Genomic DNA, 20,999 nt, shown 5'->3' on the forward strand with positions numbered 1-20,999 from the left:
AAGTATGATAATAAGTCAATACGGCAATTTAAAATACATTTATAATAAATAAGCGTTAGCTTTTATTTTGAAAGTCTCCGCCGTCATTACTGTCATGACTAGCGGTAGTGAAAGTTTCACCGGAAGTGGTGGTGATTTGTTACACCACAAGAAGGCTGACTGACTTTCATTGTCGATTGAATGAAGCGTTGTGCTGCCACCACAATTCCAAGTGTTCAAAGGTAAGCTATACATCTAAACACATGCGTTCATTTTGACGGGACGCTATTAAGTAGCACAAAACGTCACTAGCGTTAGCCAGTTAGCTTCCAAGCATAAACACATCAAGGCCAGCTGACACGAGATCAGCTATCCTTGAAGAAAGCGTGGGAGAACTTTCTAGAAACTTCCAGAAACGTAATGAAGGCTTGGAAATAGTGATGTCTTGTGCACGTTTTATTAAGTTAAGAGCTAATTGTGGCCGCTTAAGGGTACGTTGAGAGGAGAAACTAAGCGGTTCGATATGTTTGAAATCCTCACGAACGGAACCTAGATTTGTGACGTCATCAAACGCATTGTTGATATCGGGGATTAAATTTGCTTTAACGTTTTGCAGCCCACTTTGGCAACTCAATTTTATGACTGGGAATTATAATGGACCCCGTCGATAGTCAGGGCACCACGGCGGCTCCGGCCAAGAAGACTTGTCGGGCGTCGTTGCTCGAGAGTGGGGAAGACTTTGAGGTCTTGGATGACGGTGACATTGACGACGACCCACCTCCCCTGGAAGACGCCGGCGGCGGGGAGGGTCAGGGTCGCAAGGAACCCGAAAACGAGAAGGCAGACCCCGAAGAAGCTTCGCAGGAATGGCTGGATGTGCTAGGTTAGTGCTTTCCTTCGTACCTATTCGCAAACACCGTAAAAAAATAAGTGTTTAACAACACAGTGGTCCCCCGCTCATTTGCGGTTTCGGTTTCCGCGAGTTTTGTTTGTTACCGGAAATCGTTCTGGTGCAAAACACTGCACAGCCACATAAAACAACCGTACAGTGAAGGCACCATGAATTACGGCAATTAAAACCTGCAAATAATTGACATCCCAGGGACGCCATTGCTAGCATGTACACATTGTGAAATTATCATAACAAACCACGAAGGTTATAAATAGTATTAGCTAGCATACTAGCCTAAAAAACATGTGACAAAAATGCAACACGGGCCAATAGTTTGACTTTTGACTGCATTTGTTGCATTCAAGGACCACCAACAAAACAGGACATCAAAAATGTAAATAGAAAGCCTCAATGAATTAAACACTTTGATGTCTTTGACCTGTGCAGAAAAAAAGGGCTGGTGTATTTTGCTGCTTGTCTTGCTGTACTAACCGTGGCATTTGAAGAGAAATTTGCAGAGAGACATTTTTACTGTTTGAGAGATAATTTTGTGTTATGTAATTGTAATATTTAGCATGTTTTGTCCAAAGGTAATGAGCAACTGAAGAAAAAGGTCCTAGTGGCAGGCAAGGGCCAGGACAGTCGTCCGACGAAAGGACAGAATGTGACTATTTGTCTGAAAACATTCCTCAAAGATGAAACACTGGTGGAGGAACACAGCGATCTGATGTTCACTTTGGGGGACGGCGATGTCATCCAGGTACTTTATAGCAGATTCTTTATTTGAACGTACTGTTTGTCCACGCTTGGCTTCAAACACCTCCAGTTGTTTTGATATCAGGTACATGTTGTTCCGACATTGACAGTACGCTACAGAAAAAGCTGCCAAGTGGGGTTTTCTTTTTTTTTTGGGTGGTGTTTTTTGTGACCATTTATGGGGATTTTTTTAATGGGCCAAATGTTTTATCTGCGTCTTTCATTCTGACTAAAATGTCAAAAGGGAGTCTCCGTCCATTGAAATGAAAAATGGCGAGTCCTTGCATTTTGACACCAAAAGATATCACTTTTTCATTTTGACCTCTACATTGGTGTGATTTTTGCAATTGTTGCACTCTGCTTTTCGTTTTTCAGGCCCTGGATCTTGCAGTGCTGCTCATGGAAATGGGCGAGAAGGCGCTTATCCAAACTGCTGCTACGTATGCATACGGAGGTTGTGGAAGGTAATGGCATCCATTCCCCCCCCCCAATCAAATATACAACCCGTTTCTTTCTGAATATTAAATGTAATTTTTGTGTTTTTGCAGTCGTGAACCGCCCGTGCCGCCCAATGCTGAGCTGACCCTGGAAATAGAGCTGAAGAAAGTCTGCGACGCACCAGACCTGGAGCTGCTGCCCCCTCAAGAGAAGATCGCGCTCGCCGATGGAAAGAGAGAAAAGGGCAACGTCCATTATCAACGCGGAGACTTTGCTTTTGCCATCAACTCGTACAGCATCGCCCAGCAAATCACGGAATCCAGCTCCAAAGGTAACGTGACAAGTCCACCTATTCCCCCATAAAAAAAAATTAATCACTGTCTTTCTTTGCTCTCGACAGTGGACATAAGTCCGAAGGAGGAAAATGAGTTGATAGACGTAAAAGTAAAGTGTTTGAACAACATGGCGGCGGCGCAGCTTAAGCTGGACCACTACGACGCTGCCTTCAAATCGTGCGTCGCCGCCCTCAGTCACCAGCCAGATAATATCAAAGCACTTTTCCGCATGGGCAAGGTGCACAGTTCACATACTTTTTCACATAGCGTCTTAATGTCATCATTTGAACTGACAGCCTCGTGTTGTATTCTCGCTCCAGGTGCTGGCCTTACAAGGCGAATACGGAGAAGCCATTCAAACTTTGAGAAAGGCACTCAAGCTGGAACCCAGCAACAAGGTAAAATGCACCTTAATGCTTTCTTTCGCAAAAGTGTCGCCGGACTTTGGAAACTGAAAACATTAAGTCAAAATAAGATTTGACGCCCGCCTTTTTGTATTGAAGTTACTGTAAAGGGCCACTAGATGGCGCCACAAGTCAAACTATCACATCCCACAGGCCCCAGCCGCCAGCTCAGTCATTTGAGAGGATCTGCTTTTCGAGTGGCTTTAAATAGGTTGCGCCTTGCACGCCGGTGCCATCTCGTGCCTTCTGTTCTTCCGCTCCCCACAAATGGACATACAAGGTTGTGTGACTGGCCCCCCCCCCCCCCCCCCCCACACACACACACACACACACACACACACACACAGTCATTACATCAATCTGTCAAACACGACTTGTTTTTTTTTCTCAGCTATTCCTTCACCGTGCCAAGTGTAAATGAAAATACATGTTCTTTAGAGCTGTGAGATAGTTTATTTATTTGTTTGTGTGTGTTTGTTGGATCGCCTTTTGCATACTTCAATTTGGAGAATGCATTTTAGAGGCGGTGCTTTGTGTACCAAATTGGGAATGGACTTGCAAAAGGCAAATAAACACATTTTGCATGTAAACATTTCTTTAATTGATTACTAATACCAAAAAAAACATTGTCAGTTTGGCACCGGTTGTTTGTCAGCAGCATGTGATGAATGATGATCATTTTCCTAATGAGTGGACAATGAGAATGATCAAGCTTCTGTCATCCATCTGTGCATCACAGCGAAACACATTCCCTCTCGCATTCATCATTCCCTAACCACCAGAGTATAAATGTCAGGCTGTTGTCCTCTTGACACATTTCCATTACCAATGTTGGCTCATTTGTGACCATTTTGCCCCCTGTAGACAATCCACGCGGAGCTGTCCAAACTGGTGAAGAAACACTCGGAGCAGAGAGGAGCCGAGCAGGCCATGTACAAAAAGATGCTGGGCAACCCCGCCAGCAGCGGCCCACACAAACACTGGACCAAGGCGTCATGGGTGAGTCCCTCTCACATGAGCTCAGTCCAATATCAAGATACTTCACTGTCTCCGCAATTGTGGTTTTTCTAACCTGTGTGATGGGGAAACCTGTTCCTTCAATTGTGTCAGGATAAACATTAAAATGCTCTCCACCCCCTTCTTTTGTCATTCCTTCCACCCCTTTTCCTCTCCAGGGTCTCAGCTGGAAGTGGTTATTTGGCGCCACAGCAGTCGCCATCGGCGGCGTGGCCCTATCGGTGGTCTTGGCTGCCAGAAATTGAAGACCCCCCCCCCCCCCCCCTCGCCTTTTTTTTGGCTAGTGAACGGACCAAGAAAGAAGCACATCTGGTACTGAGGACATGTCGATACAGTCAATCGGATGTTTGCCGAGTTAGAGAATTGCCGTGTGTTTATGGGAAGTTAGATGTATGCATATCTGTATTTGTATGTTCACAATCCTTATAGCAGCTATTAATCTATAATTGTCTCTTTCTACCAAAAGACCGCTTACTATTCAAAGCAAAGACGGCCTGGTTGAAGTACAGTGATAAAAAGCTCAAAACCATTGACAGTACTCCATAAATGTTCACAATACATATAATTAAGTGAATTTGCAGAATGCTTACCGCTGTTTTTTTTTATGCTAAGGCCAAAGCCGAGTCTGATACAAATATAATTGTGACTAAGACCCATGTTGAAATGAGGGGAGGAGCTTCATTTAGTCATTTGGATGGGAAACGAGTGTTTGTTTTTCCTTGCGTATAATGAGGTGGTTCACTAATGCACTATTTAATGTCTGTTCACCACTTCAATATGGCCCAAGTCTTTTCGGTTTGTATTTAAGAGAGAATGTGTGCGTTGAAAATGGTACAAGGTATGGTGCGCTTAGCTATAACATCCAAAGCTAAACCCTTCAGAGTACCGCAAGGTGATCTGGAATGCGGTTAAACAGTCCTACCTCGCTTTTGTCGTCATTAACGCAGGTAACAATCCCAAATGCAAGTTGAAGTATGCTCTCTACGCGTATAGTAATTAACTATTCCAATTGATGACGCTTATTGCTGTGATGATCAGGGTGGAGTGCAGCTACGCCAAATTTTGACACTGCAGAAAGAGTCAATTTATTGTGGAAATTTTTTTGTCACCTATACCTCAGGTTATGACACGTCCATCGTGAGTGGAGCGTGTGACGTATTTTGTTTCCTTCCTAGGTGTTAAGTTACTCTTTTGACACTGCTTGTAGTAAATGCACACATCCCGCACTTGAATGAATCTGCCCTTAATTCAACAAATGCCAACAACTGACCATTTTCATGTGTTTGTAAATTTTATAAACATCAGAATAAAGTTTTTTTTTTCCCTGTCGTCACATCTTGTGTGCTGTTTTATTTTAGGACCTAAAGAGGATGAGCACCATTCTAATAGACATACCTCCAAATTATTGGGATGTTTTTTTATTTTTAAATCTGACTAGGGAAGAATGGCTTGACCAATTGTGTATTTATATAACCCTTAAAGAAAAGTCTTAAGGGTTTTACGTGCCCATATGTAGGTTTGAATCATTTGTGTAATACACATTTGCCTAATTATGACGTAAACATGATCTAATACCTCCCACACATAAATCGAGCCTGCCTGAACGTGTTTATCAACTAAGTGCTTTTTACCGTAATCTTTTTTTTACACATGAAACAAAAGTGAGGGTTTGTTTGATAATTTTTTTAATTGCTGTAAGTCGCTTTTTTTCCCTCTAAACCCTTTTAAATATTTGAAAACTATAACTAGATAAGTATTTTGTCCCCTCTTTTAATTTGTTATCTCAATTTGACGCGCTCATAGGTGGGCGTGTCAATTAAAAAATGTGCTGTCGTGACGTCATCGCGTGACGACAGTATTTGACTAGCCAATTCTAAAGAAACGGGAATTATCCGTTTACGGCACAAGTGCGCGCGTGCCCCGTGCGTGCGCGTCTATGCTTGTGTGTGCGTGTGTGTGTAGCGGCGGCGGTGGGAACGGCAGCCAAGATGGCGGCGCTGAAAGAGGAGCGGAGCTACGGGCTGTCCTGTGGAAGAGTGAGCAACGGCAGCAATGTCTCCGTCTTCCACGTCAAACTCACTGACAGCGCGCTGAAGGCCTTCGAGGGTTACCGGGGCGGCAAGGTAAGAGCACCGCCGGCCCCGGCGAAGCGAGACAATTCGGGTTGAGGTGAGGCAGGGAGGGGGGTTTGTTGGAAGTGTGTCCGCGAGGCTGTGACAGGCGGCGGCGGTGGTAGTAAAGCCCGAATGTGGACGTTGGGAGGGGGTCGGTCCACTCCAACTTGCTAACCCCCCTCTTGAGCCCCGACAGGCGGCCACACCAAGGGAGTTTAGCGGCCGCACGGTTCTCCTACTGAGCCGCTTGACTTGAATGTGGCAGCTAGCTTTTTTTAACCAGCAACAGCCAGACTTGAGTCTCAAATTAACACTGGACACTCAAGTTTCATATTTTATTTTATTTTATTGGGGGGTTAATTCCCCTCCCTGGCTAGCTTGGCAAATATCATATTTCACTCCAAACTTGTTTCCAGAAAGTTTGTTAAGCTGTCAAAACAGTCTGGTGAAGCAGCCAGCAAGTGACCACACCATCAGTGGTATCTTATTAAAAAAAAGCTATTATATAGTGGTGTTCTGATTTATGAGTTTAATTAGTTCCATGATCACCCTCGTAACTCACATCACTCATCTCAAATTAAACCTCCCCAGTGAAATGAATTGAACTGCCATTAATCCGTTCCAAACCCTCCTCTGTGGCAAACAAAAATTTGTAGTTGTAAAACGATTAATCGGATTAAAAAACACGTTGAATTTATTCCGAATGGACAAATTAAGATTCAGTTAGTTTTGTTTTTAGGAGGAGGTCTTAAAAAGTTGGTTGTCATAGTCATGATGGCCAACTGAAAGAAACCATAAGTATGATGTGGCCCTCAACAAAAAATGAGTTTGATGCTGCTGGTTTGATTTGTGCAAATAGCTCTGCCATGCTGAAGCTTCTGCTACTTGCCCAGAGGATTGCCTTCTAACATTTCAGCCTCTATAAATATTTGACAGGGAAAACCTGGCTGGTCAGGAGAAGTAGGCCTTATCTTCTCATGCAATGTTTGTGTACAGCGCCACTGACAGCTGATAAGCACCAACTATGAATTGTGGCGACTAATTACCTTCCTGTTTGTAGTTTAGTTTTGAAATACAGTTCTGATATTTTCATTGGAGTGAATATTTGTGTAGTGAAATTCACACGGCATTGCGTTTGTGTATCTTTTTTGGGGGGAGGTAGAAACATTTCAAAACCATTTTTGCAGTATTGTCATGGTGGTATTTTGTTTTATATTTTACGTTGAGCTTGCTTGTGTTAAAGGGACAGTTTTTTTTTTTTTTTTTTACAATGTAAACCATTCATGTAGTGATGCTGTCCAGTAGCATTATGGGGGGGTTGGGGGATTGTTTACGCTGTCGTCCAATGTGCCGTCAAGCAGTGAGACGACCCCGGAGCGTTTTGATGCTTCCTGTTTGAGACGTGACTGTCAGCTGGTCGTGCTCTCATTACGACAGCAGCAGCAAATGATCCCTTCCACCTCTTGCTATGCCCTCGATTCTACCTTAGAAGGTGGAAAATTGCCAGCTGCACTTTTATACACACATGCGTCACGTAGTCGGCAGGAAAATAGCAGCTTTGAGTTTACAGTGTAAAATGGGGCAGCAGAGACTTGCAGAGTCAGATAATTTACTAAAAACATACGCCCAGAACAACGGTATTCATTGAAAAGACGGAAAGTTTAGTCTGAACTACTGGCCTGGCATGCCTATTGAAGTTTTATAGTTTACTGGCATTTTATTCAGGTATGTGTGCACTTGGAAATGACCATGTTGTTGAATTTGAAGCAGCTATATTGGAACCTCCCACTTGTAAGTTCACCTATTCGCAGATGTTTATATTTTAATTTTGTTTTTTCCACTTCGTCGCGTTCCCTCAAAAAGTCCCAGGTTATTTCCGACAACGCCATTTTCTTGGCAAAGCCGTGCGAATGCGCTTTCGTTTGACAATGATCCAAATTAGCATTGTTGGAGCTTAGCGTGAAATCTGAGTGTCATTGTTGTTGCGTCTTCTAAAGAGCTTTTGTTAAACCCAACATTTGTGACATAATGTGCCATTTTCAAGGAAACGTCGGAAGCCATCTATGCCTTTCTTAGTATTTTTCATCCGTTTTATTTTCATCGATTGGGAATGTGATCCTTTTCATGATGTAGACAATAGGCTTGATGTGTGTAGCAGTGGAGATGAGCTATGGTCGGTAGCTTGAAGCGGGTTAGCATGTGCCACTGCAATGGTTATTTAAGGAATGCTGACTCTCCAGTTTCAGCTGATCATGGGACAGGGCGAGCGAGAGGAATGACCCTACCCGCATGGGCCAAATACGACTCGAAATGTCACAGTAGTCCTCGGTCGTGTGGCAACCGGCGATGGCGTCACCCCCACCCCCGGGTGTCACGGCCTACCCGCCAGCCACACTCCCTGACCCACAACACCAGAGCGGCGGCGTGTACGTCACGCCTTGCCTCGGGCATGCTTTTAAAGCCCAGCGCTCTGCCAGCAGAGTGAGTTTATGCACACGCAGGTAAGCTCATGTCACTTGAATGATCTTCTGTCACTCATTAGGGAAGTACTAATGAAACAATCGATGGCCGGACTTGTCTTAAAGATTTTGTGTTCTTTATTGGCATAGGGAGAATAAAAAAAACGGATAGATGCCCAAAAGAGTGAATTATTTTCAGTTTCACATTTTGAGTTACTGCAAAAGATGATGATGTATAAAATATTTGTTGAGCGTCACCGTCAACAGAACAAGGCAGGAGATGCGAGCATCGGGTGTTAAATATAACACCTCTGTCCCAGCAACACGGGATTCCCTGACACGCTAATGTCGCCCCATCTCTGTTAGCGCTTTTGCTACTGCTTCTCGCTGGCAGCCCCATCCGCGGCCTTGTCATCGATCCCACGGTCCAGACCTGTACTCTGTCCCCAAGCTTAGCTCTGTGGAACATTCTGGGATCAGGTCCCACAAAATAGTGGCATGTCAGCAGCCTATTCAAACGAACGGGCTGATGGTAGCACTATGTTTGCGCAGCCGGGAGGGGGCTGGAGGCTGAACTGCTAAAAGTGGTGCGGCGGCGCCGGCAGCAGCAGCGTTGGGGAGGCTGGCTCCATGAAAGGCCCGGTGTTCCTGGATAGGTTCTTGATGTTTGCACTGTGCTCGGCTCAAGAAAGTGAAACGCTCTTTTGCCAGAAAAAAAATTCTGTAAAAATGGCAACAATTGCCCCCCCCTCGAACCGTTAATCGACAACTAATCAATTACTTAATTAATCGATATTAATCTTTAAAATGTTTTCTGATCCAATTCATTGACTCAGCAAAAATAATTGATAAAATTATAATTAGTTTCAGTCCTGGTTTTCTACTGTATCCACTAAAATGCAGTAGTTTGGAACAAAACTCTGATTTATGATTTATTTAAAGGCGGAACTTTCAACATTTTTTGACGAGACGTGTTACTTCCCTAAATTCATCATTTCACCACTTTCCATCAATTTGACCTTAAGTGAGTTAATTGTGCAGCGAATTATGCGAGCAAGGTGCTTTCTGAGCAAGTAGCTGTCACATGGTCTGCGGAGTTTGCAGAACCAGCTTCACTTAGTCTGTCAGGAATGTCAGGGCAGGATTTGCAGCCAATTACAATGTCTTTTGTTTTCTTCTCAAATGCAAATGACAGCCAGTAGAAGCTCTGAAAAGACTTCACGACACCTCCGAGTCATTTTGAACAATTTGAAGTCAATTGATTGATTTCAGACTCGAGTGACAAGTCGAAAAGTCGTCTTGTGACTCCCGTTAATGCTTTTGGCGCATTTCACTCGTGACCTCGATTGGTCAACTATACATTCCGGGAAAAAAAAAGTCGATTGAAGATGAAATCAAGTTGATTATAGGCTTGAGAAAAGCGAGAGTGAATACTACGTATGCCAGAGTACAAAGCGTGATTGACTTGACCTCGCATGAACTTCGAGTTCATTTGAACCGTGTGGGAGGGGGAGCAGCTCGTTTGACTTCCTCTTTGTGGTGTGTGCGTGCGTGTCCTCACTTTTTGCTGGAATAGGAGTCCAATTTCTCAGTTTTTCTGCAAAGAATGTCGTTTTAATTGGCGTTGACATCAAAATAAAAACTCTAAACCATGTGATTTTTTTTTTTTTTTTATATAATGTCAATGCTAACTAGGTCATGTTAATGCATCACACCAAATTAGTTCCTCCTTCCAGTTTCTTCTTTTAATCTGGGTTGTGATTAAGCACAAAACGACACGCCGCACAAAGACAGCAGAAAATCTTTCATCTTTTTTTTTTCCACCCTTCTCCCGCTCTGGTAATGGTGACAAATGATTGCGTGTCACTAGCGGGCTAGACTGTGTGTATTCTGCTGCGAGTGTGGCTGAAAGTATTCGGATCATGTCAGCGGTTGGCTCCCACTATTGTCTGCGTGAAGAACCCCAATCATCAGTCATGTGTCTCAAGGACAAAATAATAGCACACTTGCTTGCTTACATTATGCTCGGCTCGCTATTGATTATTGACGACAGCTCGTAGATGTTATCGTTTATATACAAATATAACTTGCCCATTTGAATTTTGTGAATTGATGATCGTTTAAAAAAAATGTGTTGGGTGAATTGTACAAATTGATGACATTTGTCCTTTTTCTTCTCGTATTTTAGGTCCGGTCATCACAACCATTGATCACATTTAATGGAAACCAAGGGGTAAGTCATTTTTTGGTGATTTTTAATTTTTTTTTTTTTTCCTGTGAACTTCTCATGGGTCACATTTGTCATATGTACGCATCAGATGCTTTGCCACTTGTTTGTGATTGGTTGTCGTGGCTTATTAATACATCAGATGCCTTCGAAAGTGACGCGGCAGACTCACCCAGTTTGGAAAAATGTGTCGAGGCCAAAATGTTGGGCGCGAGTGTGAAAGTGGCGAAATGACACAGCAGATGCTTTGGCGACACCATTTCAAGCGCTCGCTCTCGCCGCTTGAACGAACGAACGAACGCACGATGGGGAAGGCAAGAATTAAAAAATGATTCAGGTAAACCTGTTGATAAGGCTGCAACAAATTTGCTTTGTCGCTTTTCCGAGAACACGATGAGGTTCACTCGGCCATCGGTCGCAGCGGCGGTTTACCCCATCCGACCTTTTGTCCACACGGGCGTCCATTGTCGCTCTACTTGTGTGTCTCTTTGGTCGTCTCGGCGGCTTTGGATTTGTCTGTTTTCTAATGAGTCCATCCTGAAAAGAGGTATTGTTTTCTTGATGCCAAGCAGAATGAAAAGATGAGCAGACTTGCAGGCAGGACAAAGCAGGAGGGGGTGTTTGGACAGCCTGTTTAAATCCACTCGTACCAGTAGCCAAAGCTATAAACAGGGTATTGTTTGTCGGCAGGATGTGCTATCTCATTTGGTCTTCTCGCAACGTCTTAATACTTCACCTTGTCTGTTTTGTGCTCGCAGTGAGGCGAAGCACTTTAAGTGCATTTAACTCGTAGCGCTGTACTAAATCAGAATTGATAAAAACAGAGCCTGGTAAATACACAAGTGGGTTTTAACCACTGAATAAAAAGACTCCTTCTACTGGAAGTGGACTTTATTATTTTTTTTTTGCAGAGCATAATTTGCAGCTAAGTGTTGCTGTCCTTGTTTACCTTAAAGCAGCAGACATGGCTATGGCCACCAGTTTCATAATACCAGTCGTGATTCTAGTCTCGGTATTGGTGCATTTCTTCTTTCATTAACCATCATTCATTTGGCACTTCCAATCCCTCGTCAATTTGCCTCAGCAACAACTTGGCACTCTTATTCCATTTTCTGAGTGCAGCGCATTCCAACTTGTCTATTAGGCAACCGACTCTATTCCGACCATCACACTTCCAAATTGTACGCATGTTTGGGCCTGGGAGCCATTTGGTGTGGGGGAGCCTCGCTCTCCACTCGTTCTTCAAAGTGAGTCACCCAGTCGACTGCGTCAGTCCCTCTGTGGCTTCGCCCTCCCCGCATCACGATCCCTCTCACGTCCAGCCCCTCTGGCTTCTGAGTTCTCCCGACTCAAATTGCAGCATTACATTTTACATCTCCGTAATGTATAGCTCCGATCGCCGCCAACCGACACTCACCCGCTGCCAATGACGCTAAATTACAAACAAACCTGCGCGGTTTATGTCTTTGCACTCGATGGGCCTCGTTTGTTCGGTCGATCGACGAAGCCAACGAGATATTTCTCAGCGTTGAGTCTTTACCTTGTGTTCATTGTGAAGAACACAGTAGTCAATAAAGCTCATTGAAAAGGAATTCTTTGGAGTAACAACAAGTGCGTGTCAGGCCACGCTAGAGTGGAGCAAAACGGACTGGAAATAAAGGACATGTATTTATAGTGGGCCACCTGCAGCCTTCACACACGTCAAGCCCTTCGGTAAACAGAGCCGATGCCTTCGACACCGTGGGGGGATGAGCAATGGACTGTACGCAATGGACTTAGCGCAAGATGTTGTCATCAGAAAGTTCTTGCTTCAGTCTTTTTTCTCACATTTTAATTCATTTTACTGCCCCCCGGTCCACAAGCTATGAGAAGAAAATTGCGAAAGCATTATGGCAAAAGTCCTTGCGGTGTTGTGAAAGCCAATTTTGCTTTGCAGTAAGCAAACACAAAGTATTCTAGCTTCTTTATTTGTGTGAAATAGAGAAATACCTTCAATTGTTAGTTTCAGAAAAGGTGGAGAATGAAAAGCAGTTGTGGAGCTTTTACAGGCTCTCCATGTTTTTTTAGTAAGAAGAATCCTGGAGCACATTTGCCGCGGCCCCCGGGCGGATCTTATAGTTATTTCAAATTCAAACAATGACGTGTTTTAATTGTAATGAGATGGAAAAAGAACAAATATGACATGCATTCCCACGCTATGGAGTTAGCATAGGTTTTCAATTATTTTGCATTCGGAAAAAAAAAGGCCTGCCATATATCCTTGGATAAGTGTTTTTATTCCCCCTGGTCCTTTCAGTCTGATGCTTGTTTCATGCCAAGGCCAAGTTGTCAAGTTAAACATCCCAAAATGTTTTCATTTTATTTATTTCACAATGACGTTTCTTCCATTCCTTTTTTTGTCTCCTTTTCTCTCCTGCAGAAAATTTCAATACCACGGTCCGAGAATTCCAATGAACTGCACACGTTTACTTTCTACCTGTCCAACGTGGGCAGAGATAACCCGCAGGGCAGCTTCGACTGCATCCAGCAGTACATCAGCAGGTGAGGGCCAACACGCTCTCTCGCGGCCTTGCTCAGTTGCAACCACAACATCATAAAATATATCTCAACTCGCTCACACTTTTGGGATGTGTGAATCAGTTTTAGCGACGCCATATTTGTGAATAGGAAGGGATTCTCCTATCGTATCTTCCATCAATTAATCGGCATTTGCCCAGGGGTGTGTAGACTTACTATATCAACTACATCCTTACCCAACTCAGATTTGCTGCATCCCTGGAAGTCAGAAAGATCTTTCCTCCCAGAAATTGACCTCCAGTTGTATGCAGTCAAGTATCCTTGAAGCACATCGACACGTCTCATTGCCGTCCCGCTGCGCACAAGAAGAAATAAAAAAAGCGCTGACTGAATCAAATGAAACTGGAACAGAAGCCAGAAACCAGAAAGGGAACGGCGAGTGTCGAAAATTTCACAGCAAAGCCGGTCACGTGGAGTTCAAACACATCTCCGAGTGCATCCTTATCAGCTCGCCGAGTCGAATGACCAGCCTGGAGCTGCCGCCGCATCTCCTTTGCTGCCAAACTGTCAAAAAAAGGAAGCGGTCAGACGGAAAGGCATTCCGGTGTGTTCGTGTGGAGAAAGCCACAGCTAATTGGGAAAGTAATGGGTGCATGTTAAAAGACTCAAACGATGACAAAATAAAACATGTTGTTTATTGAAATGCTTTGTCTGTAATAACACGCCACACTTTTTTTCCCCTACTGAGTCTTTGAGTCACCCCACCCTGTTCTTCCTCTCTCACGGTCTCTCCTTCTTTGTTTTGGCAGCGAGGGTAGCATTCAGCTGGACTGTTTGGGCGCCATCCAAGACAAGATTACCGTATGTGCCACGGACGATTCTTACCAGAAGGCCAGAGAAAGCATGGCCCAGGTCGAGGAGGAGACGCGCAGCAGGGGCGCCATTGTCATCAAGCCCGGCGGCAGATATGTCGGTGAGTGAGCGGCGTGGCGTGCCTGAAGAAAGTTGCCAGGGAAACAAAACGCATCATTAAAAAATGAAAATATCCAAATGCATGGAGGGAGGTAAAAGAGGAAATTGCCCGTGCTGCAACCTCCCAAGCTGAGACCACCACAGTTTCAGATGTTTATTACACTAATTACGATGCTTCCTTTTTACTTTTCAGGCAAAAGGGTTCAGATCCGGAAACCGGCATCGACCCTGTCCGACGTGGCCCCCTCGCGCAGGACCTCACGGCCCGTCATCATCTCCAGCAGCGCGGTCAAGAAAGCCAGCACTCAGCACCGGCCGCTCCGAGAGCGCCTGGTCCACCTGCTGGCCCTCAAGCCTTACAAGAAGCCCGAGCTGCTCCTCAGGTTGCAGAAAGACGGCCTCTTGCAGTCTGACAAAGACGCCATGGACAGCCACCTGCAACAGGTCACGTGCGCTCGCTGCTGTAACTCGCTGACATTATTCCTTACCACTGATTTCCTTTTCACCCAATAGGTGGCAAACTTGAATGGCAAAGATAACACCCTCACACTAAAAGACTTTTTATATAAGGAAGTTCACAAAGAATGGCCCGGATACACGGAAGGAGACCAGCAGCTTCTCAAGAGAATCTTGTTCCGGTAAAGTTTTTATTTTTCTGAAAATACTCACACTATTGCAATTCTCATTATTGCCCTTCACGTTAAGACAAACAAGTCGCCGGAAGCCGATTTGAATCTGTTTTGAGCGACGTTATCAGATGTTCCGTCACGCAGACATTCTAGTCAGAACTCGTGCTTGCGAACAAACACCTGTCCTTTTAAAAATCGAGGCTATTGTGTATTAGGTGGCAACTGAATGTTAATGAGTCACGGTCTCAATAATCATTTTTAATTATGGATGTTTATAAAGCAGCAATTGTCTGAGTTGCCTCTGATGAATGACTTGTGACATGTTGCCATTGGAGCGATGAATTATGTTTATTGACATCATGAGCTGTTGGCTTTCTTCCCAGTGGAAAAAATGTGGTTCCTCGCGATCTGCTAGCAAGGAAATGCTAGCCTCCAGTTGGCTATTAATATACATCAGGCAGCAAACGGCTCAATGAAACATGAAAATCTTCTCGGAGCGTTTCCTTGTTTCAAAGTATCGAAATACTGCGACTGCGGTCGATACCGGTCACCGATACCAAGGCACCCTCTTGTCGACGTTTGATCTGTCTTTCCCATGTAATTATTGTGTGGATTTATTTTCCATTCATGTCATAGTTGCAAGACAATTTATGGAGGGAAATAAATGGATTAATAAAGTTGAGTCTAAGTCTAAGTCTAAATGAAAAAAAGGAGAAGCTTTGATTGTTTGTTTTGGTGTATATACACACAGCTACTTGACTATTTTGCACGTGATGCAACCGAGTTCTAGCACATGCTGATCTCTGCAGTAGTCCAAGGTTCGACTCCCTCTACAGTATTCCGGCCCCCAGTAGAAACACAAAAACATTTTGTGCGTCCAAGTGTCCCCCTCCCCTGCTGATTATCAGCTGTGTCTCATTTACTCCGTTATGTTTGTGCGCAAAAAGTACAAAAGCTTGACTTCAGTCGTGCGCTTGCACAATTTGGCAGCTCTTGTCGGACCAGTCGCAGCCCATCTGCAACACCGTGGTGGAAATATGGTGTGTCACTTATTGGAAATGAATGTGTTTGTTCTTTCAGGAAGCAGTGCCAGTCTCGGAACAGTGCCGCTCCTCCTCCAGAGAGCCCGCCCAAGGAGTTAGCCAGCAGCTCACCGTCTCAGGTGAAAACACAAAACACACCCAAGACATTTCGTAATGCCATAATGATGTCATTTTGGATATTTACCCGAAAACACAAATGTTTTGGACCACCGAGTCTGTTGTTAATATTACTTTTGTTTGCCAGAAACGTCCCGCTGCAGACTTTATTGACCCCCTCGCCAATAAGAAGCCGAGGATATCGCACCTTGCCAGCAAAGCTGCACCCAGTCCTATTAATGGCAAGCTCAACTCATCCAACGGCAAAGGGGAGGCAGGCGGAGCGCAGCCGGGACTCGCCGCTCACCTGTCGGACGCCGCCCCGTCGTCCGGCTCCCAGCCGCTTGCCATGCTGGATATCCCGCGACCATTTGAAGCGTTGTCAGACGTCAGCAACGACTCCAGCCATAACGGCAAAGACTGCGACGTCCAGGAAACCACGGCGGAGAGACTCGGCCAAGCGCCTACGCTTCCTTCGGCGACGGCGCCGCCGCCCGCCGGCGCACCTCCCGCTCCGCCCCCCCGCGCCGAGTCGGCGGCCACCGGCAGCAAAAAGCCTAAGAAGAAATCCAAGAAACATAAAGACAAGGAGAAGAAAGACAAAGAGCGAGCCAGAGGTCCAGAAGAAGAGAGGAAGAGCCCACACTCAGTGCCTGAGCCTGACAGAACCTGTGAGATGAGCCCAGAAAACCTCAAAAGCAACAGTATTCCACTCAAAAGCACAAGTGAGTCGCAAGTCTTCTCATCCTGGATCCTTTCCTCCCCTCATTTGTTTTGAGCAGGAACTTCTGCCAAAGATCATTAATTCCACTATTATAATCGTAGCAATAGAGTCCCGTTTGACAAATAACATTTGCGCAGGGCGTGAGTCATTACGGGCTGCGGCGCAAAATCCATTCATGATTTGGTCTCATAACATAATATATTTACATAATTTATTTAGAAAGTAACACGAGGGGACTAAAAAGCGAGTCAGACTCTCATCTTTTGCTTCATTAGTCATCACTTGAGTGAGTCATCTTTTTCAAAAGTGCGTGACTCACTGATTTCACAGAGACTTCTTCTTGTTCACCTTCATCCATGCGGTTTGATACTGTTTTTCCAAACGAGTCTGGAATACAACGTGAATGCGCTTGTTATGGAGTTACCAGTAAATTCATACAATATTTTTGTGGTTATTTTTCAGCTCTGAATGGGATGTGCAATAGTACCAGTATTTCATCGTCACCGGAGGTGGCCGACTACTTATTGTAAGTACTTCAACGTTGTCGCACAGTTGCTGTGTTTTTTGTTTCCCCCTCCACATTTGTTGGTGGAATCTTTTAAACTTAAATCCTCCCTTAGGAAATACACAGTGATCACATCTCCAGAGCAGCGTCAGAGGTATAAAAACGACTTCAATTCGGAGTACACCGAGTACCGCGGTTTGCACGCTCGCATCGAAAGCATCACCAGGCACTTCACTGAGCTGGACAATGAGCTGAAGAAGTTGCAGCAAGGCACAGACAAGTACAAGGTAACGTTTCTCTTCGGAGGCATCGAATATCTTCGTGTAGCGCCAATATTTAAAAAAAGTGTTATTGTGTCCTTTGCAGACAATCCACAATCAGATACTCCAAGAGTATCATAACATTAAAAAGGTAAGTCAACTTTTTTCCAAAAAATGTCACTCTGAGTTGATATTTCAGTGGAACTAAACATAAAGTTATTATTGTGATTTGAATTTCTTTAAAGCAACCACTTAACCTATGAGCGTCCCAATTCCACTTAATACAAAATACAAACAAGGCAAAATACCATAAACTGCTGTATTATACTGCCCCCAGGTGGCCAAGATGCATACACACACAGCAAAACGTGGTAACTTTATTTTTAAGTTGGCGTCAACATGATTGTGTGTTTTTATAAAATATATAAAGTACTGTAGGAAGTAGGAAGCTGATTAATAAGTCGGTTCATTTCTATAAGGAAAGACAATATGAGTGTTTTGTGTTAGGAGTGTGGTTACAGAATGAATGAAATTCATATCTCAAGGTGCCCACTGTATGTCTACATTTGTTTTAACTTTTCTCTCTCTGTCCCTTGCAGATCAATCCCCACTATAGCCAAGAGAAGAACCGCTGTGAATATCTGCACAACAAACTGGCACATATCAAAAAAGTCATCGGCGAATACGATCAACAGCAACTCTGAAAGTAAAAGTACTTATTTGGATGAGGAAAAGGGGGTGGGGGGGTGGCCGCCTCTGGAATATATATTTTTTTTGCATTTGGACAAAGATGCTCTCATTTAGGCCAAAGGCTCACGTGAGGACTCGAACAAGGACGCGGAATCTTTGTCCTCTCTTTTCGTTGCGGAAGATCTCCCTGCCGGCCCTCGTAAGGCTTTTTTTTTTTTTTTGTCTTTCCTTTCTTCCAGTGAGATATTAAAGAATCAGGGAATTAAAAAAACAAACATTTCTTTCCAAGGAGATGTCTGTCCTGCTTTTGAGACTTGGAAGCGCAGGCCAAATGTTTGTTTCAAGTTAGGAAAATCAAAAGAAACAGTCTTCCCCGCCTTATATATTGAGATGTATTTATTTTCACAGCCACAAAATGACGGGGAATATCGGAGCTTTCTCAAGGCCATCTCTCCTCATTTTGAACGTCAGCCAGTATTTTATTCAGAAGCTGCCTTTTGCCCTTCATCTCTCTTTAAAGAGAGCCCACACATGTCGATGGAGTTATCACAAGTCTTAAGTTTCACTTTATTCACAAGCGCTTTAAAGCTTTTGGTGGCCAACACAAAGCATCTGGTCTAAGTTACAAATAGATGAAACCTCCTTAAGAAATTGCCTAAAACAAGCATTTAACCCAAAAGTACTTTACTGAAGCGATGGATTTTTGGAGGAATTTCAGGGTGAACCTAAAAGTCACTTTACAAGTGTTGAATCACAGCGTGTCACTGTTCCAGTACTTTTTGCACAATTTTCTCTTCTCCCACATATTTTCACTTTGGATGCCTTTCTGTGACTCCTCCAGTGTATCTTTATTGAAACCTGGTAATGACACTCTAAACTCAGTGACCACATTTGAACAAAATGTAGTGTACAATCAAAAAGTACTGAAACAGCTGCGTTGAAGTTCAAAGGTCAATTGAGGCTCCGTTGTTAAGGTGTTTTAGGTTCAACCCGGAAGCTTTTTGCGAAGAGCATAGATATCATCTCAATCGTTCATTTAAGTATCTTCATTTCCCATCACGTTGCGTCCGCACGACTGTTAACACGAAGCCATCCTCCTCCGCAACAGACTTTTCCCCCGCTACCACTTTTTGCCTTTGCCCCCCCCCAAAACTTGATGTCAGAAAACTTTTGCGTCAGGGGCGGGAAACCTGAAGCCCTTGTGTGAAGAAAAATGACAAAAAAAAATTTGGAAGGACTGTGATGAGAAGCTCACAAATTTTGTTGTAGATTTAATACAGCCACCCAAAATGGCCCCGATAGGAAAAAACATCCCCTGCTTTATGTGAAGATGACAAATCAGCACTTTCCTCCGTCACCCTGCTGTTATCTGTGAGGGTGTTTGTTTTACTTATTTTTGTCCAAGTGATTTTTTTTGGGGGGGTTACTGGAGCAGATTGAGATCCAAGCTCCAACGTGATCAATTGAACTCGTGTAAGGATTTTTTTTTTCTTCTCCCTTCAGTGCTTTCCTCATGTGAGAATTTACAGCACTCTTTCTGTTTGCATACTGACCCGCCCTGGTCTCGATGAAAATTCAGCCAGGCAGGAGTGATTGTGCCAAAATGGCCTGTTGTGTATACATTTTCTTTTTCCTCACCTTCTCTTGTCTCTAAGCAAAAAAAAAAAAGGAGGGGGTGAGGGACTCGGGAGGCAGATGAGTCTGGAAATGTCAGCGCTTAAAACCCAAAGCACGCTTTTTTGAAAACCATAAGGGACTGGGACTGAAATGAAAAATCTTGTTTCAATAAAAATTCTTTCAAATCCTAATCGATCAAATTCCCAACCGTATTATTGCTGTCTGATTGTGCGACATACTTGTGATTGAATGTGATACAAAATAGTAATTTGGTTTCACTAATTTTAAAGCTTTTTCCCCCCAGGAAATAGAATATATGGTGGCTTCTTATTACTTGTCAGTCAAACGTCTTCAAACGGGTGAGTAGTTTTACTTTATTTTGAAATCATGATTGAAAACTTGTAGTAAAATATATTTGCCAAAAGTATTCCCAGAAATGTTCATATTTAATGTGATGTGAAACATCCTTGCCACTTGGTGGCAGCACACTCCTTCTTTCAACCAGCTTGGCTCAGTTTCTGACAAGTTTTGTTTTTGTACTAGAAAGCTGCAAACTCAAGCCAAATCTTTTTTCCACACCACACTTTGTATGCTTCCCTGTCAGCAACATTTCAAGGCACATTACACGCAGGGGGGGCGCTTTTTCTTTGAATGTCCTCCATACTTCTCTTTGCAAGTCTCTTAAATGCATCACGTGACTGAGTGAGGATCCCCCGGCATTGCACCAAAGCCAGCAAGAGACTTGAGGTGTAATCTGACACTGCGTTGAAGGATTTCAGAATTCCACAAGGCCGCCGTTGCTCCACTTGGCGTGAGTCTCGTGTTATGCTGCTACTGGCTTGCACCCCAAAGTTGGCCTCATGCTGCACAGCTCGGGTGAGGGAGGAGGGATGCGGTCAGTGGGTTCGTCGTGGCACCCCCTGCTATGCCTCCCCCATACAGTATATGCTGACATTTTTCTACTCGTATGGAAACCGCTGGAACGACCCCCCCCCCCCCCCCCCCCCCCCCTTTCCACTCACTAGGTTTTATTTTTCTTACTGGATTTAATTTGCTGCGACACCCGCGGGAGTAAAGGACTTTTAGTACGAGGTGTAGATGGGGGACAGAAAATCCAGAAAGTATTTTTTCATAGTATCACTATTTTATTCTCTTTATCTACTATATGTGTGTCTGTGTGTGTGTTGGCAATATAATTAAAGATCCAGGAAGGCCTTGTCAAACATTTTGATTTGAATTGGGATTGTGTGCGCTTTATTTTTGTTTTTGGAGGAATTGGTGACATTTGCAGGCTTTTTTGTCATAATCCTGTCAGAATGTTTTCT

General features: G+C 44.0%; 2 protein-coding genes across 5 annotated transcripts; both read left to right on the forward strand.

Annotated features, from left to right (window-relative positions):
- Positions 1-66: 66 nt before the first annotated feature.
- On the forward strand, positions 67-5,154 carry fkbp8 (FKBP prolyl isomerase 8). 2 transcript variants are annotated; one of them, XM_049729332.2, is made up of 9 exons: positions 67-221; positions 596-862; positions 1,462-1,631; positions 2,003-2,091; positions 2,176-2,396; positions 2,466-2,638; positions 2,721-2,798; positions 3,669-3,803; positions 3,980-5,154. In XM_049729332.2, exons 2-9 carry the CDS (start codon positions 634-636, stop codon positions 4,064-4,066), a joined length of 1,182 nt encoding a protein of 393 aa, XP_049585289.1. In that variant the 5' UTR covers positions 67-221; positions 596-633; the 3' UTR covers positions 4,067-5,154. The 2 variants fall into 2 exon arrangements, with proteins under 2 accessions (XP_049585289.1, XP_049585278.1); XM_049729321.2 differs by having other exon boundaries at positions 85-221; positions 651-862.
- A 521-nt stretch (positions 5,155-5,675) lies between these two features.
- Positions 5,676-20,911, forward strand: ell (elongation factor RNA polymerase II). 3 transcript variants are annotated; one of them, XR_007483644.2, is made up of 14 exons: positions 5,676-5,944; positions 10,583-10,627; positions 13,041-13,162; positions 13,948-14,111; positions 14,304-14,554; positions 14,624-14,748; positions 15,820-15,901; positions 16,027-16,603; positions 17,065-17,128; positions 17,223-17,394; positions 17,474-17,518; positions 17,967-18,256; positions 19,979-20,033; positions 20,352-20,911. XR_007483644.2 is itself a non-coding variant. In XM_049729272.2 (12 exons), exons 1-12 carry the CDS (start codon positions 5,810-5,812, stop codon positions 18,069-18,071), a joined length of 1,887 nt encoding a protein of 628 aa, XP_049585229.1. In that variant the 5' UTR covers positions 5,676-5,809; the 3' UTR covers positions 18,072-19,865. The 3 variants fall into 3 exon arrangements, 1 of the variants encoding a protein (XP_049585229.1); XR_007483638.2 differs by having other exon boundaries at positions 19,979-20,911; XM_049729272.2 differs by lacking the exons at positions 19,979-20,033; positions 20,352-20,911 and having other exon boundaries at positions 17,967-19,865.
- The last annotated feature ends 88 nt before the right edge of the window (positions 20,912-20,999 follow it).

Source organism: Syngnathus scovelli, chromosome 10, assembly GCF_024217435.2.
Source record: "Syngnathus scovelli strain Florida chromosome 10, RoL_Ssco_1.2, whole genome shotgun sequence".
Classification (NCBI taxonomy): domain Eukaryota; kingdom Metazoa; phylum Chordata; class Actinopteri; order Syngnathiformes; family Syngnathidae; genus Syngnathus; species Syngnathus scovelli.

Bases quoted from the DNA above. Each gene is read 5' to 3' on its own strand.
- fkbp8 (XM_049729321.2), top strand. From the start codon at position 181: ATGAAGCGTTGTGCTGCCACCACAATTCCAAGTGTTCAAAG. The intron at 2,397-2,465 runs GTAACGTGACAA...TGCTCTCGACAG, and splicing joins CACGGAATCCAGCTCCAAAG to TGGACATAAGTCCGAAGGAG. The intron at 2,799-3,668 runs GTAAAATGCACC...TGCCCCCTGTAG, and splicing joins AGCTGGAACCCAGCAACAAG to ACAATCCACGCGGAGCTGTC.
- ell (XM_049729272.2), top strand. From the start codon at position 5,810: ATGGCGGCGCTGAAAGAGGAGCGGAGCTACGGGCTGTCCTGTGGAAGA. The intron at 13,163-13,947 runs GTGAGGGCCAAC...TTGTTTTGGCAG, and splicing joins ATCCAGCAGTACATCAGCAG to CGAGGGTAGCATTCAGCTGG. The intron at 15,902-16,026 runs GTGAAAACACAA...TTTGTTTGCCAG, and splicing joins CCAGCAGCTCACCGTCTCAG to AAACGTCCCGCTGCAGACTT.